The following is a 13425-nucleotide window of genomic DNA, read 5'->3' on the forward strand; positions in this document are numbered from 1 at the left end:
TGATTAGAATCAATACAATTTATATAAAGGATTAGCAATTTTGTTTGCAGAAGATAATGTAAGATAGAGTTTGATCCATCTGCAGAATAAAGTTCGTTTGTCATTTTCAACATTTTAAATCACGTTGTCATTTAAATATAATTTAAAAATCTCTTTGAACCTAACTAGTACCTAACTGGTAAAGGATGTCACAGAGTTGTCTTTTTGCCAAGTTGACTGTCGCCCAGTTGCCACTGAACCCCTGGCAGCATAGGGAATAAGGTAATAGTCAACCTAAGACAGGATTCCAGTTTATCAGCTGTCTGCTCTCTTTACTGTCTTTCTCTCTCTCTTACTCACTCACACACACACACACACACACACATCTTTGCGATGCATTAGGCCATCTGAAGTGCCTATAGAAAAATCCACACAGTACTTGGTCCAGGAATCAAATCTCTGGAGCTTTCAGCCACAAAAGCTAACCACTTAGCCACTTTATTGCCCAGATAATGCACACTGTTTTTTCTATTTACGTAATTTGTTGGTGTTATGAGAAAAATATTTAATATGCATATTTATCAAATGGTTATTTTATAAAAGGAAAATCTTAACAGTATTGACCTTATCTGGTGTTTTCTGTATATTTTATATCCTTTAGAATAATAAATAAGGCCATGCTAGAGCTCTCCTGACATGATTCATACCCACATATTTCTGCCTGCCTGAAAAAGAACATTTTGTATTAATCATGATGTGATTTTTTGTTTTTCCTTATTTTTTAATTTAGTTTTTTTTTTTTTTTTTATTAATTGTGGTTGTTCTTTGTCTCTGCAGAAACTGGGCAGTAGCATGCAGTCAGATGAGGGTACAGAGTGGCTTCTTGAACTTCTAACAGAAGTGCAGCTTCAGCAGTATTTCCTACGCATCCGTGATGACCTTAACGTCACCCGCCTCTCACATTTTGATTATGTAAAAAATGAAGATCTTGAAAAAATCGGCATGGGCCGTCCAGGTGGGTACTGTTTTAAGATTGTAACTTGTCTGAAAGATTTTTGAAGGCTAGAGTTACATGATTAAAATTGCACTAATATACCTTGAATCTTATGATATGTACAAAGAGGCAAACATTAAATAAAAAAAAAATTGCTGATGTTAATTTTGAGTCCATTCTTTCGTAGCAAAGCATTCACTTTCCACAAGTTCTATTTCTCTTTAGAGTTTATATTTTATTTATTTTATTTTTCTCTGTTTCTCTTTGTTTTCATTTGGAAAGAAATGCTACATGCTATAAAGAAATGAAGCCTGCTAATTCCAAAAATGTTTTTTAAAGTTACAGTATCATCAGACTTTTTGGCCAGTGATTCTTCAGTAATATGTTGAAATAAAGAGTGAAATATATATATTTTATCAACGGTTAATTTGATAAAACTGAAAAAAATAGCTTTCTTTCAAATAGGTTATTATGGCTCTGTTTACTAATATCAGAAGGCATAGCAAGCTGCTATCTTTCATTATAAACAATAGCGCTAAAAAGGCATTACTTGTACATAGATTACATTAAGCATAAGCAACTGAAATTAGTTTACTTACTTATACAAGATACAGAGCATATGAATTCAGTGTCGGTTAATCTTTTAACTGTTTTTCTTCTCTATTGTTTTAATTTTATTTTTCTGCATCACTGTTCTAGCATTTATAAGTGACAAGGCTGGTTTACTATTACCACTACTGAACTTTTAATTTAACATTATTCACAACATGTGCATCTTTTAGATATGAAAGGAATATCGTAATCCCCAGAGGAAAATCCCCATACAAACATGGGTATAATGTGCAAACTCTGCACATAATGGCCATTGATTAAAAATGTGGTCTACAGTCTGAAACCATATAATTTGGTTGAGAGAATATAAATAAAATAACGTTGATATACAGTATATTGACAGATATTGTCAGATATTAAAATTTGACATGAAAGTGCCTTGCTAGTTTGTTTCGAGAAATTTGAACGGAATAAAGGATATTTACTAAGCAGTGCAGATATTTTTGTTACCATATTATAGTTTATACATTTTAAATGTTGATTGAACTTCAACAGATTTAGCTGTTTCAACACTAGAATCCCTGAAGCTTACGACTTTTTTCATTGTCCTCAACCTCCTTAAATTTTCCTGACATATTCCAAGAAGGTCAAAGCTCCATATCACTGTGCAAATAGGCCACTCTTTTGCAAATGTGTAGATTAGCAGAATGCGGCCTACTACACCCCCATCTCCCCCATATTCACACAGATGAAGGCATCGCCGTGCTGCAATCCTTACGGTTTAAGTCTGTGTTGAAGTGTTTATTTGGCAATGTGTTTATAAGGAATTATATAGTGTAAATAAGTCGAAAAAACAAAATTGAAGATTTGGAGATTGGCCCCGTATATTGCTGGCAGAGTAGTCAATAAAAGACTTAAACTGGTCTGTAAGCGTAAAACAACAAAGGACAAGTGATAAATGGCAATTCAGAGGATTTATATTTTGGCGACAGGAAGTAGAGTGAGGTCTTCAAGGCGGGGACAGAAGTGAGTTAATCCTCTGTGCTTCTGTGGAAAATGAAAGAGAAGGCATTAATACTCTTTTTCCAACCCTTTTCCCAATGATTTCACACCCTGAATTGAACCCTTTGGCTGTCTCGTAATCGGATGTGTGTGACAAATTTTTTTTAAATGAAATACCGTGATTTGAAATGCATTTCCTGTGTGTTCCGTATCTACAACAATCTGTGTAAATATAGAATGACAGAGGAACTGCAAGGCAAGAAATGCTAGACACACGTTTTATATTATAGTAATAGTATAATTTTGATGTGAAGTGTAGAATGTGTGAAGACTGAAGCCCAAATATCCAAGAAACACTTTCAGAAAAGGTGTAACAAAACAAGTATGCTTTTATTCGAGAATAAAACTGAAGATAAAGAAATTGCTCAGGTGACATGTTGCTGAAGTCGAACTATCATCCATCCATCCATCCATTATCCAACCCACTATATCCTAACTAGAGGGTCACGGGGGTCTGCTGGAGCCAATCCCAGCCAACGCAGGTTGCAAAGCAGGAAACAAACCCTGGGCAGGACGCCAGCCCACCACAGGTCAAACTATCAGTCATTACAAAGTAAAAAATGTTCATATATGTGTGTTTGTGCACGTTTCATTTTCAGCCAGTTTTCACAGTGGTAATACTGCTCTGTCACAGATCTGAACAGTGCAGTGGATAAGTTATTGTTTAGCAACCACAAGGTAATAGGTTTGAATCCCGCATCGTCTCTGAGTTTAGCGCTTTGAGTAATGAGCTGCTATTATTATTACTATCATATAATAAAAAACATACATTTGATGGGAGTCTGTAGCATCTGGAACCATGGAGAATTAATGTTCTTAACACTAGAATCCCTGAAGCCTATTAAGAAAATCTTAATGCCAGGTTACCTTAAATTCCTTTGCACCTTAATCAGCATCTTTGTTTTGCAAATATGTCAATCAGCAACTGCAGCAGGCAGCCTGCTCGCTCATCCTCCACCGAGGCAACTGAAGTCAAATCAGATGCTGGAGTCTCTTTAGATGGGAGTTAGGTGTCTGGAATTGTATAGTGTAAAATAACATATCGTTATTTGGAATACATTTCATGTGTGTTCCGTGTCTAGAACAATCTGAGTAAATATAGGATGACAGGAAATGCGAGGCAAAAATGTTGAACACAACTAAAACAGAAACATTTTTCATATTATAGTAATAATGACAAAATGCTGACGTGAAGTGTATAATGTGTGAAGACTGAAGTTCAAATATCAAATAAACACTTTCACAATAGGTAAAATAAGTGTGCCTTTATTTAAGAATGTAACCAAAGAAAAAGAAATCACTCAATTTACATGTTACTGTCAATGTGTAAAATCTAAAGCCCAGATATCAATTGCGTGGCTGGTTTAGAGGTAAGAATGGCTGCTTCTAAATAAAGAGGTTGTGGGTTCAATCTGTGGTCTTCCACCCATTTACCGTTTACTTGAGTAGTGAGCTGCTGTTACTTATGGATTGAGATGCAGGCCGGATGGGAGCATAATGAAAAGAGCATGTTTAAGTTTTATTGTATTTTGTACACATAAAAATAAATATGAATTGAACTGATTACACTGAATTATATTTTTAATAAAAACCTTAGATTTTTAAAAGAGCCAATCCACCTTTTCAGTGGTGTGACTGGCGCATGCAAAATTTAAGAAAACTCAGAAAATTAAAAAAGAGTGTATGCAGGACTAGATTGAAGTTCTACAAACCAATTTTTAATTATTATTGACCATATACTCAATTCCTGAGCACAATGTTTTTGAGTGAGGAAATTCACTGAAACTAATGCCAATCATCTGTAAATGTACAGTGAGAACACATAGACTCCGTGTTGATACTGGCACTGTTAGACAGTGACAGATTCTAGTTAGCACTAAACTTGTACAAAATGATTACTGTTGTTTGTGATTGAATCATTCTGCATCTTCGGCGTTACTTATTGACTTTTCTTTCTTCTGCCTTCTGACAAAAGAGCGTTTTCCCATGGCATTACCGTACCGGAAACGTCATCTGCTAGTATAGTTGCAGCTGTGGCATCAGCTCCTTGATACCCTACGCATGACACTGCCCAACCTCACGAGCCTTGACCAAAGTTAATGAGCCGTGACGTCGCAACTGAAGTGCTAGGCTGCAGCAGCCTGACAGGCTACACTACTGGCTGGGCTGCTGAGACTGGCCACTGGGCAGAACTGACCATCATGAGTAGTAATAGCTCGCATATTTTCACGTATTTTGCTCTAGTGTTATGTAATTTTGTGCTAGTATTGTAACGAACAGTTAGTGCAGACTACAGCTAAAGATCTGAAGTGGACACGAGAAGTTGGTGAGTTGTTTATTAACAAATTTTTGTGATTTTGAGTTTGTAAAATTAGTGTAGGTCAGTGGGCTTTTTGCATATTGGTTTATTTTACAATATAAACTTTGAAGTAAACTTAGTAAAGCAAAATTAGATTTTTGGAGGATTTGTTTTCCAACTTGAATTACTGAGCAATGAATTCAGTGAGCGTTTTCGTGATTTCAGTTCACGCGAACAGGACTTTGTGCTGTTTACGTCACCATACTTTTACAACGCTGAGAATGCGCCTGAGAATATCCAAATGGAATTGACTGAACTACAGTCAGATTCTATTCTGAAGGCAAAATACAACGAAGTTGGTGTGCCAGGCTTGTATGCTTACCTGTCACCCTCGTATGTGCAGATCCGTAAGTTGGCATCGAGAGTACTGTCTGTGTTCGGAAGCACTTACCTTTGTGAGCAATTGCTTTCGTTAATGAAAGCTACCAAAACCCCACATCGCTCAAGACTTACTGTCGAGCACCTTTCATCCCTCATAAAAGTTGCAGCTGCACAAGATTTCAAGCCTGATATTGACAAACTGGTTACTAACAAGAGATGCCAAGTGTCGGGACAAATGAAATAGATCTCAGACTGTAAGACTCCTATATAAGGACCTAGCTAAGAGGCTAAGACTCTAATTGTATGATGTTGTATGGAGATTGTATGGAAATAAATTGCTTTTCTTTAAAACTTTGTGTTACATTTTTTAAAGTTTTCAGTATTGGAAAGAAAACTACAGTAACTTTGTATAATAGTATTTGTTACAGTGCGGCCCGCTAACGCATGTATGGCAGTCGAAGCGGCCCACCAATGGTAGTGAGTTTGACATGCCTGATCTACATCACACCTGACCAACCAGCACAGGCAAGATCTTGCACCTAGACAGTGAACAAAAAATGAATTACACACACAACCTTTCTGAAGAGCAGTTGCAAACTGCCAGACAACAAGAAACATTACGACAGGGACTCCATAACACTGACAACTCAAAACAAGATATTCCCTTTATATTATGGCGTAGGCAATTCTCCATTCGTTTAGCATATTGTGTGACTATCACCAAGTCACAATGACAAATGTTTAATAACGTCAGAGTTTATTTGCCAGGCCCTGTTTTTACCCATGGCCAGTCGTACAATACATTTTCCGGAGTTACATCGAAACCCGGGTAAACTTATAGGTACTTGCGGGTTACATACATGGAAATATTTTTGCTGACAATAACATTTATGCAACAAATTGCTTTTTCTGACAATTATTATAGACGTCGGTATACTACATTACCTGATGGCCACACCTCACACATACTGACTTACATGTGCCCTGCATTTCCCTTCTTATCCATTATGTTCTGTTAAGCTGTTCATGTTACACTTTGTATTGTAAATTTTCATGCTGTTGTAAGTGACTATAATAACATCCCATACTAATCATGTGACTATTTTAATATTGAGTCCTCTCACAAGTCACTACTTATTAAAATTATCTCCTTTCTTACTGTAACATGTGATGTTCTTCTCTTCCTCATCATCATTTTATTAACACTTTTATTCTTGCGAAAGTTTCACAATCACGATTTGCTACTCTGTTTTAAACTGAGCTCTGTTGCTGAGCTTCAACCAGATTAATCTTGGGTTAACTACCATTTCTAAAATGACCCTGGTGTGTTTTTATTTGTCCTGTGATGGACTGGTGCCCTATTCGGGTGTTGATCCTGCTTTGTGTCAGATGCTTGCAAGAGTAGGCTTTAGCTGCTACTGCATGACCGTGCCCTGGGTAAGAGGGTTAAGAAGATGGATGGATTATTTTAATTAATGCTATTGTGCCTTTATTGAATAAGTATATGTATAGATTAATGAATGGAAGATATTTAAGACAACAACTATGATGATGATGTTGTTGTTGTACTTCATTTTTATTATCCATTAGAACATTATCATCCAGCCTGGTGCCCCATGATTGCTGGGATAGGCTCCAACTCCCCCTCGACCCTATTCCTAATAAGTCAATTAGGAAGATTGATGGATGGATTATTATTATTATTGTGTGTACAGTGAAGAATAATATACAAATCAAATAATAGATGAAAGATATTGAGGACATCATCCATAATAATAATAATATTTCAAAGATGAAATATTTTAAAATATGAATACAGAGTATTTGCTGTTTTTCTGTATATTTCTCTCATGCTTGTCTTATTAAAATAACCCTGTCTTTGACTATTTACTTCTGACATCTGAATATTTTGCTCCAAAAACAAATTGTAAAGTGTTAATAACATTGCAACTTGCCGGAGTCCACTTTTAGCCTCTGCAGCCCAAATTGCTGCCTGTTATAGCCTGATTAACTTTTCTTATTGTGGTGCTCCTTTCTTTAAAAGTTTTGCACGTCAAAATATATAATACTGCAAAATAATGGCATGTTTTTGCTGCTTCCTCAAGAAACTCCAAAATATACTAATTTGCCTGTTATACACTTTAATTAAGACATATTTCACTAGGGTCAGTCCAAACAGTTTTCTTAATATGTTTGCTAGCTTCTAGTAAAGAATTGTCATGGCAAATTTTCATTCCTGAAAAATGTTATTCAAGTATGTACGTATAATTACTAGCGTCTTTGAAAACTTTTTGTAAAACTCTTTTTGTATAGTCCCTGACAATGTTTGCTTTTTAGTGTAACATTCTTTAATCTCTTTTCACCATTTTACTTTTAGCTACTGGCATCTTGTGGACAGCTTCAAAGTTGAAAACCTTCATAAACAAAAAAATCTGAGTCTTTCTAAAGTGAATAGTCTTTTCTCAACACCTATATTTCCCCATTGTTGAATAACAGTAACATGCTAATAATACATTAACCATTTAATACCCTTTTACAGAATTATTTACTGTACTTTTTTCCCACATTCCTGTCTTGCCCTTTAGGCATGTAACTACTGAGACAGTTTATCTGGAGAAGATTAGGTAGCAAACTTCTCTAAGGATGGTTCCTTCTAATCCAACTATTCTAAACTGGTTTAAGCAGAGCCTATAATAGATAGATGGATGGATCAATAAGTTAACTTAGAATAACAGTCCATTGCATCATCAATTTAAGAAAACCAACCTTTTCTTAGTGTTTCTTTACTGTTATAATGGTTCCATAATTGGTCTTTCTAACAGAACAATTGCTGCTTGTCATATTGGATTACATTGCAAAGTTCAGGCCATGTTACCTTTTAAACCTCATATGTGGTTTTCCAAACAAAAAAAAATGAATAATTGAATCCTTAATAACTATGAAGGGTATAAAATGTTTTGAGATCTCTATTAAATGAAAAATACTAATTTGTTTTCCAGAGGCTGGATTTGCTGCTTAACATGACTTAATGAACAAATAGTTATGTTTTAGCCCAAGAAATTCTTGTCTGTTAGCTTTTCAAGCATGTAACCTACAAAAGTGTTTTTAGCTTTAGGCATTCTTTGTTTTTGTTTATGCAATACCCCGACTCAAAAGGTGTAATAGGTTTAAATCAAACCAGCTTGATTAGAAAGTATTCCCATTTTTTTTCCCTCAACTCTGCTGCTAATACAAGGGTAGCAGTAAAAAAAAATCTGTTCAAGTAGAATAATCATAAATGTAGTTAATTCTGGACTTCTGTGAATAGAGTTTGGCTAATTATTTAGAGCAGGGGTGAACAACATCAGTCCCAGAGGGCCACAGTGACTGCAGTTTTTTGTTCCAACCCTGATGCTTAATTAGAAAACAATCCTTGCCAATAACAGATCTTATTTAATTTTGTGGCTTGTTAGTGTTTTAACTCTGCAATATCAAGTCATTCTTATATCGTAGATTTTTTCCTTTATAAAGATATCATCCGTATGATTTGAAGTTCAAAATTTTTGAGTAGTTTTCAGTCCTTAACTTTTTTTTCCCTCTTAAGTTTCCTTCTCAGTACTTTATTAAGCCAAATAGTGCACAGTGAATACATACGGGTGTTAATGGAAAGAAGCTAGATGGTGGACTGTTGGTTCCTTTCCCATTTGTATTTTAGTGCTTATAAGGAGCAATTAAAAACGGTGAAAGGAACTGTTAATGGTCTGAAATCTTAAAAAAACAAGACAAATAAAACGAAATAGAAAAATGTCACTGGAGCAGTAAATGTTTTATCAGTAATAACTGACTTCTCATTAAGCAGTTGGGTTGGAACAAACCCTGATGTCCTCCAGGACCAACATTGCTCACCTCTAATTTAGAGTATGGTAAAGTTAAACTTTTTAGCCATGTAGTATAGTATATCATAGTATAATGATATTCTTGTATTTATCCTGTAGACTAGTGACAGTAGTTTTAAATATAATACGAATAAGCAGACAATATAAACACTGACAGGAAATACAACATCATACATTAAACCCAGCATCATGATTTTTATAAGAAACTCTTGTAGTTGTCAGTATGGCTGTTGAATATCCAGATAACCTATGGATAATCTAGTGGTGCAAGTCTTAATTATCCTAAATCATTAGCTGGAATGGAGGAGGGGCAATAATGATAATGCATTATGGCTTTATCTTTAGTAATATTGTGTGCCTTTACAACATATATGACAAAAATCTTTGGAAACAAAAGAAATCTGTGTGCCACATATTTTCTGTGTTGACTTACAGTGCAGCCTTACAGACTTTATGCAACCAGTGCACCCCTACAGTTTGGTGAACATACATGGATACATGAGCACTTACAATAGCGAAGACTTACAATGCACAAGACTTCCTGACTATAGTATTTGTGTACAGTGTTGTATTTCATTAATGGGGACAACAATAAATACAAAATATAAAGCTGCTGACCATATCCACAGCATCCACCATGGCATGGATGGTAGTGTGGTCTGCCTCCTGCTTTTTTGATTCTCGCATGCTTCATGGTTTTGCTGATACTAAGGAAGATATTATTGTCCTGGTACACATATATCAGAACGCATCTCTTTTTCCCTGTAAACTCTCTCATCATTGCTGGTGATTAGGCTTTTGGTGGTGTTATCATCTGCAAATTTAATGACTGAGTTGTAGTTAATACGCAGTTATAGATGAAAAAGTAGTACATTGGGATACCTGTGGCCAGAAACAAGGTGAAGAAAGTGATGTTACCTGTTTAAAAATTACACCATTGCTAATAGTACATACTGTAATTACTTGTTTGATGATTAATACCAATAAACACTTATTTCTTGATTTGAATGTATTTAATAGTGCAAACTGAAGTTTCATGGGCAAATGAAAGGGAAATATTGTGATTGGTTGTATTTCTTACAGTAGGCTATAAATAATCTTTTAGTTGTATACAGTGCCTATAAAAATATTCTTCCCCCTTACACTTTTCATATATAACAAGCAAAAATAACTGATTGCATAAGTATTTAGTAGATGCACCTTTGGCAGCAGTTGCAGCCTTGAGTCTGCCTGGGCAAATCTCTCTATCATCTTTGCACATGTGGACACTGCAGTTTTTTCACAATCTTTGTAAAACTGCCAGAGCACAAAGAATCCAGATCTCAACATGTTGTTGCCTGTTCACTCATGATCTCCATGCAACCTGACAGAGCTTGAGCAATTTTTTTGAGCAAGAGGGTTGGAAAAATTGCAGGGTCCAGACATGCAAAGCTGATCGAGGAAGCAGCAAAAACATTACATTATTTTGCAGTATTATATACTTTGACTTGTAAAACTTTTAAAGAAAGGAGCACCACTTACTTTTTTTGTTGTGTAGAATGAGAAAATATTTTGTAGCTTTTAATAATCAGTAAAGCAAGTAGTCATGTGTTTTATGATTATTCTTCCATTTCAAAATCTGTCATTTTCTTTAGGCCAAAGACGTCTGTGGGAAGCAGTAAAAAGAAGAAAAGCTTTCTGCAAGCGAAAATCTTGGATGAGCAAGGTATTTTTTAATTTTTTCGTCAAATAAATGAAAATTAAAATCTTAATATTTGAAAAAAGTAATCTAATGATCTTCAATTTATAATTGTATCATCTATGTGGAAATTAATGTTGTAGATTTAAAGATTGCTGACATTTTGATATTTAAAGTAATGACCTTTGTGAACAAATCAAAATGCCATAGCATTTGTCAAGTAAATCTTTATTAAATAATTTGTCATGGATTGTAATGTCAATAGAAGTTTTCATTTCTTGTATCCAAGAAAAAAACTGGATGACTAACCGCAGTGTTTCCTCTACAGAAGTAAGTAAAGCTTAGGCTATCTTAAGTCCAAGCTCGATGATCAGAAAAAATGTTTTTCTGAATGAAACAGCACAATTGTTCTGTTGTTCTTCCTTCTACATATGTATTGGTTATTTGCCAGTAAAGATATTTCTGTCGTGAATGAGTTGTTGAGTTATTTTTGCCTTTTATTTTTTGTTTTCATTATGCTGTTAATTTTTACTTTATATCAACAATGTGTAGTTGCCTTTTCATGGGCATTGCCATTTTGAAACTCTTTTTCTAGGTGTAGTGTTTGACATATGATGTATTCCTGTCTGAATTATGAAAAAAAACATTAAAGGAATGACATTGAGCAGCCCACTTGAGCAAGCAAATTATTTATGAACTGTGACGATGTGAGTTCTACTGCATGCTCCTGCTTCCTTTTTGGCAGCCTCTTGACATGTAACCAGATGACCTGGACAATAAGGACACCACAACGAAGCAAGGGGAAAGGTGCAAAGTGCAGAAGTGCTTTTATTTTAAAACCATCAAAAGCAAAAAGTGTTTAAAACATGTGCAGTGCTTATAAAAGTCAATAAATAAATAAATAATCCATTATAAACAGTGAAAATGTGGAGGTTAAAATCCAACAAATAAATTCTTTAAAAAAAAAAAATAAAAAAGGTTAAAATACTGGCTGGAAGCAGTCTCTTTTTTTTAAAAAAAAAAAAAAACACGGTGCCTTCTTCAACTGGCTGTTCCCCTGCTCCTCCCATCCGAGCAATGCACCAGGGGAGTCGCCCTACCTGCAGCTGAACTTCTCCTGTTAGTCTGGAAGCTCTGTTGGGCTCCGCTAGACCGAGACCTGGGTTCCCCAGTGACCAAGGTGCTCACACTGGGGCGTTCACCTCCCAAGCCTCTGACTCCCACTACCTTACACAGCTAGCTAGCTAGCTAGCCAGCCAGCCGTCCTCGATCGTGGCCACTCCTGCTCCTCTGCAAAACTTAGCAGGAGGGACCCAATCAGTTTGCCCTGGGTGCTGGCCAAGCACCCCACTAGGGTTCACTTCTCCCAGCTGCCTATCCTTACAGTGAGCCTGCTCTCGCTTGCTCACACTGGCTCCTTCACTTCCTGCCTTTTCTTCTTATTAACCTCCGTCCTTTTTACATCTTTTCTTCCTCTCTTCCACACTCGCGCTTCTCTTATTTATAATGGGGACGTGGCACAGGTGTAGCAATTAACAACTCCCGGCCTCAATTACGGATACGAACAATTCCTCACCTGTGTACTTAAGCAAGGAAAGGCCCGCACCACATCGTGGCCAAGAACCGCTCCGGCCACACTACCACACCCCCCTTTAAGCTTTTTTAAAAACTGGCCTTTTCTTCTAAGCCGCGGACCTGCTATACCACATGAACTATTCGTAGTTCCTGTCAAAGACAGGTAATAGAGTAATAAAAAAATATTTGCTATCTCTGGCACTGTGTGTACCATCAGCACCTTTCCTTTGTATTTGCTTGTTTGAATATCTCTTAACCAACACTCTCTCCCTCGTTCCCGAAAAGCCTGCTTCTCAGATCTTGTCATTATTTTCAAGGCACCTTTCTCACCTCATGTCCAGTTTTATATTTGCTATCTTTGAAGGTGATTCTCTCAGCATGCCATATGCACCTTTACTCCTCCGTATGCATCTAACACTTACTTTCATTTCCTCTTTCGTTGCATCACCAAAGCCACGCTGACCAATGAAATTGCTCAGAGAGATGATGAATTGTGTGTTTAGATCATTGCTAATGCGCCTTACTGTTGCATTTTCCAATTTAAAGACTAGCTTTTGTGTTTACTTGCATTTGTATATAGATGGCACAAGGCATGGGAAAGTATGGTTTCTCTTAATGTTTAATGGTTTGGGTTTTGGTCCCTAGTGTGATTACAGTTAGCTTTGAGTATTGACGTATTCTGACAGTCAGCTAAATACTGTCTGGTTATAATTCAGTATGTACACTCAAGTACCAAAAACCATTACACAATTACTTGCAAAGTATAAAAAAGTACGAATTTCACAATCACTGATTACTCATGTGTGCCCTAGTGTGGACATGTATGTATTTATAGGAAACACCAGTCTTGGTTTTAGTGTAGCAAAGTTTAGCTGCTTTTTTTTTTTTTTTAGTAAGCACCTTCACTTTTTGTGGGTCGCACTTGGTATTAGAGTTTTAATGAATAACTGTAATAAAATTATTCATAACACAAAGATTATAGAAGATGGATATATGCATGCATGTACAGATGCAGAACAAATAAAACAAA

General features: G+C 36.0%; 1 protein-coding gene across 5 annotated transcripts in view; it reads left to right on the top strand.

The window, feature by feature from the left end:
- The window catches only part of tnk2b (tyrosine kinase, non-receptor, 2b), a 250834-nt gene that overhangs the window by 133926 nt on the left and 103483 nt on the right, over window positions 1–13425 (top strand). For all 5 annotated transcript variants that reach the window (XR_007933986.1, XR_007933988.1, XM_051921975.1 and 2 more), the window contains 2 exons: window positions 817–994; window positions 10777–10847. Coding sequence is in view for 3 of the 5 variants with exons in the window: in XM_051921975.1 (XP_051777935.1) it covers window positions 817–994; window positions 10777–10847 (249 nt within the window). In the remaining 2 variants the exon portion in view is untranslated. The remainder of the gene's footprint in view (window positions 1–816; window positions 995–10776; window positions 10848–13425) is intronic.

The sequence above is a fragment of the Erpetoichthys calabaricus genome, chromosome 2 (genome assembly GCF_900747795.2).
Source record: "Erpetoichthys calabaricus chromosome 2, fErpCal1.3, whole genome shotgun sequence".
In the NCBI taxonomy this organism is placed as follows: domain Eukaryota; kingdom Metazoa; phylum Chordata; class Cladistia; order Polypteriformes; family Polypteridae; genus Erpetoichthys; species Erpetoichthys calabaricus.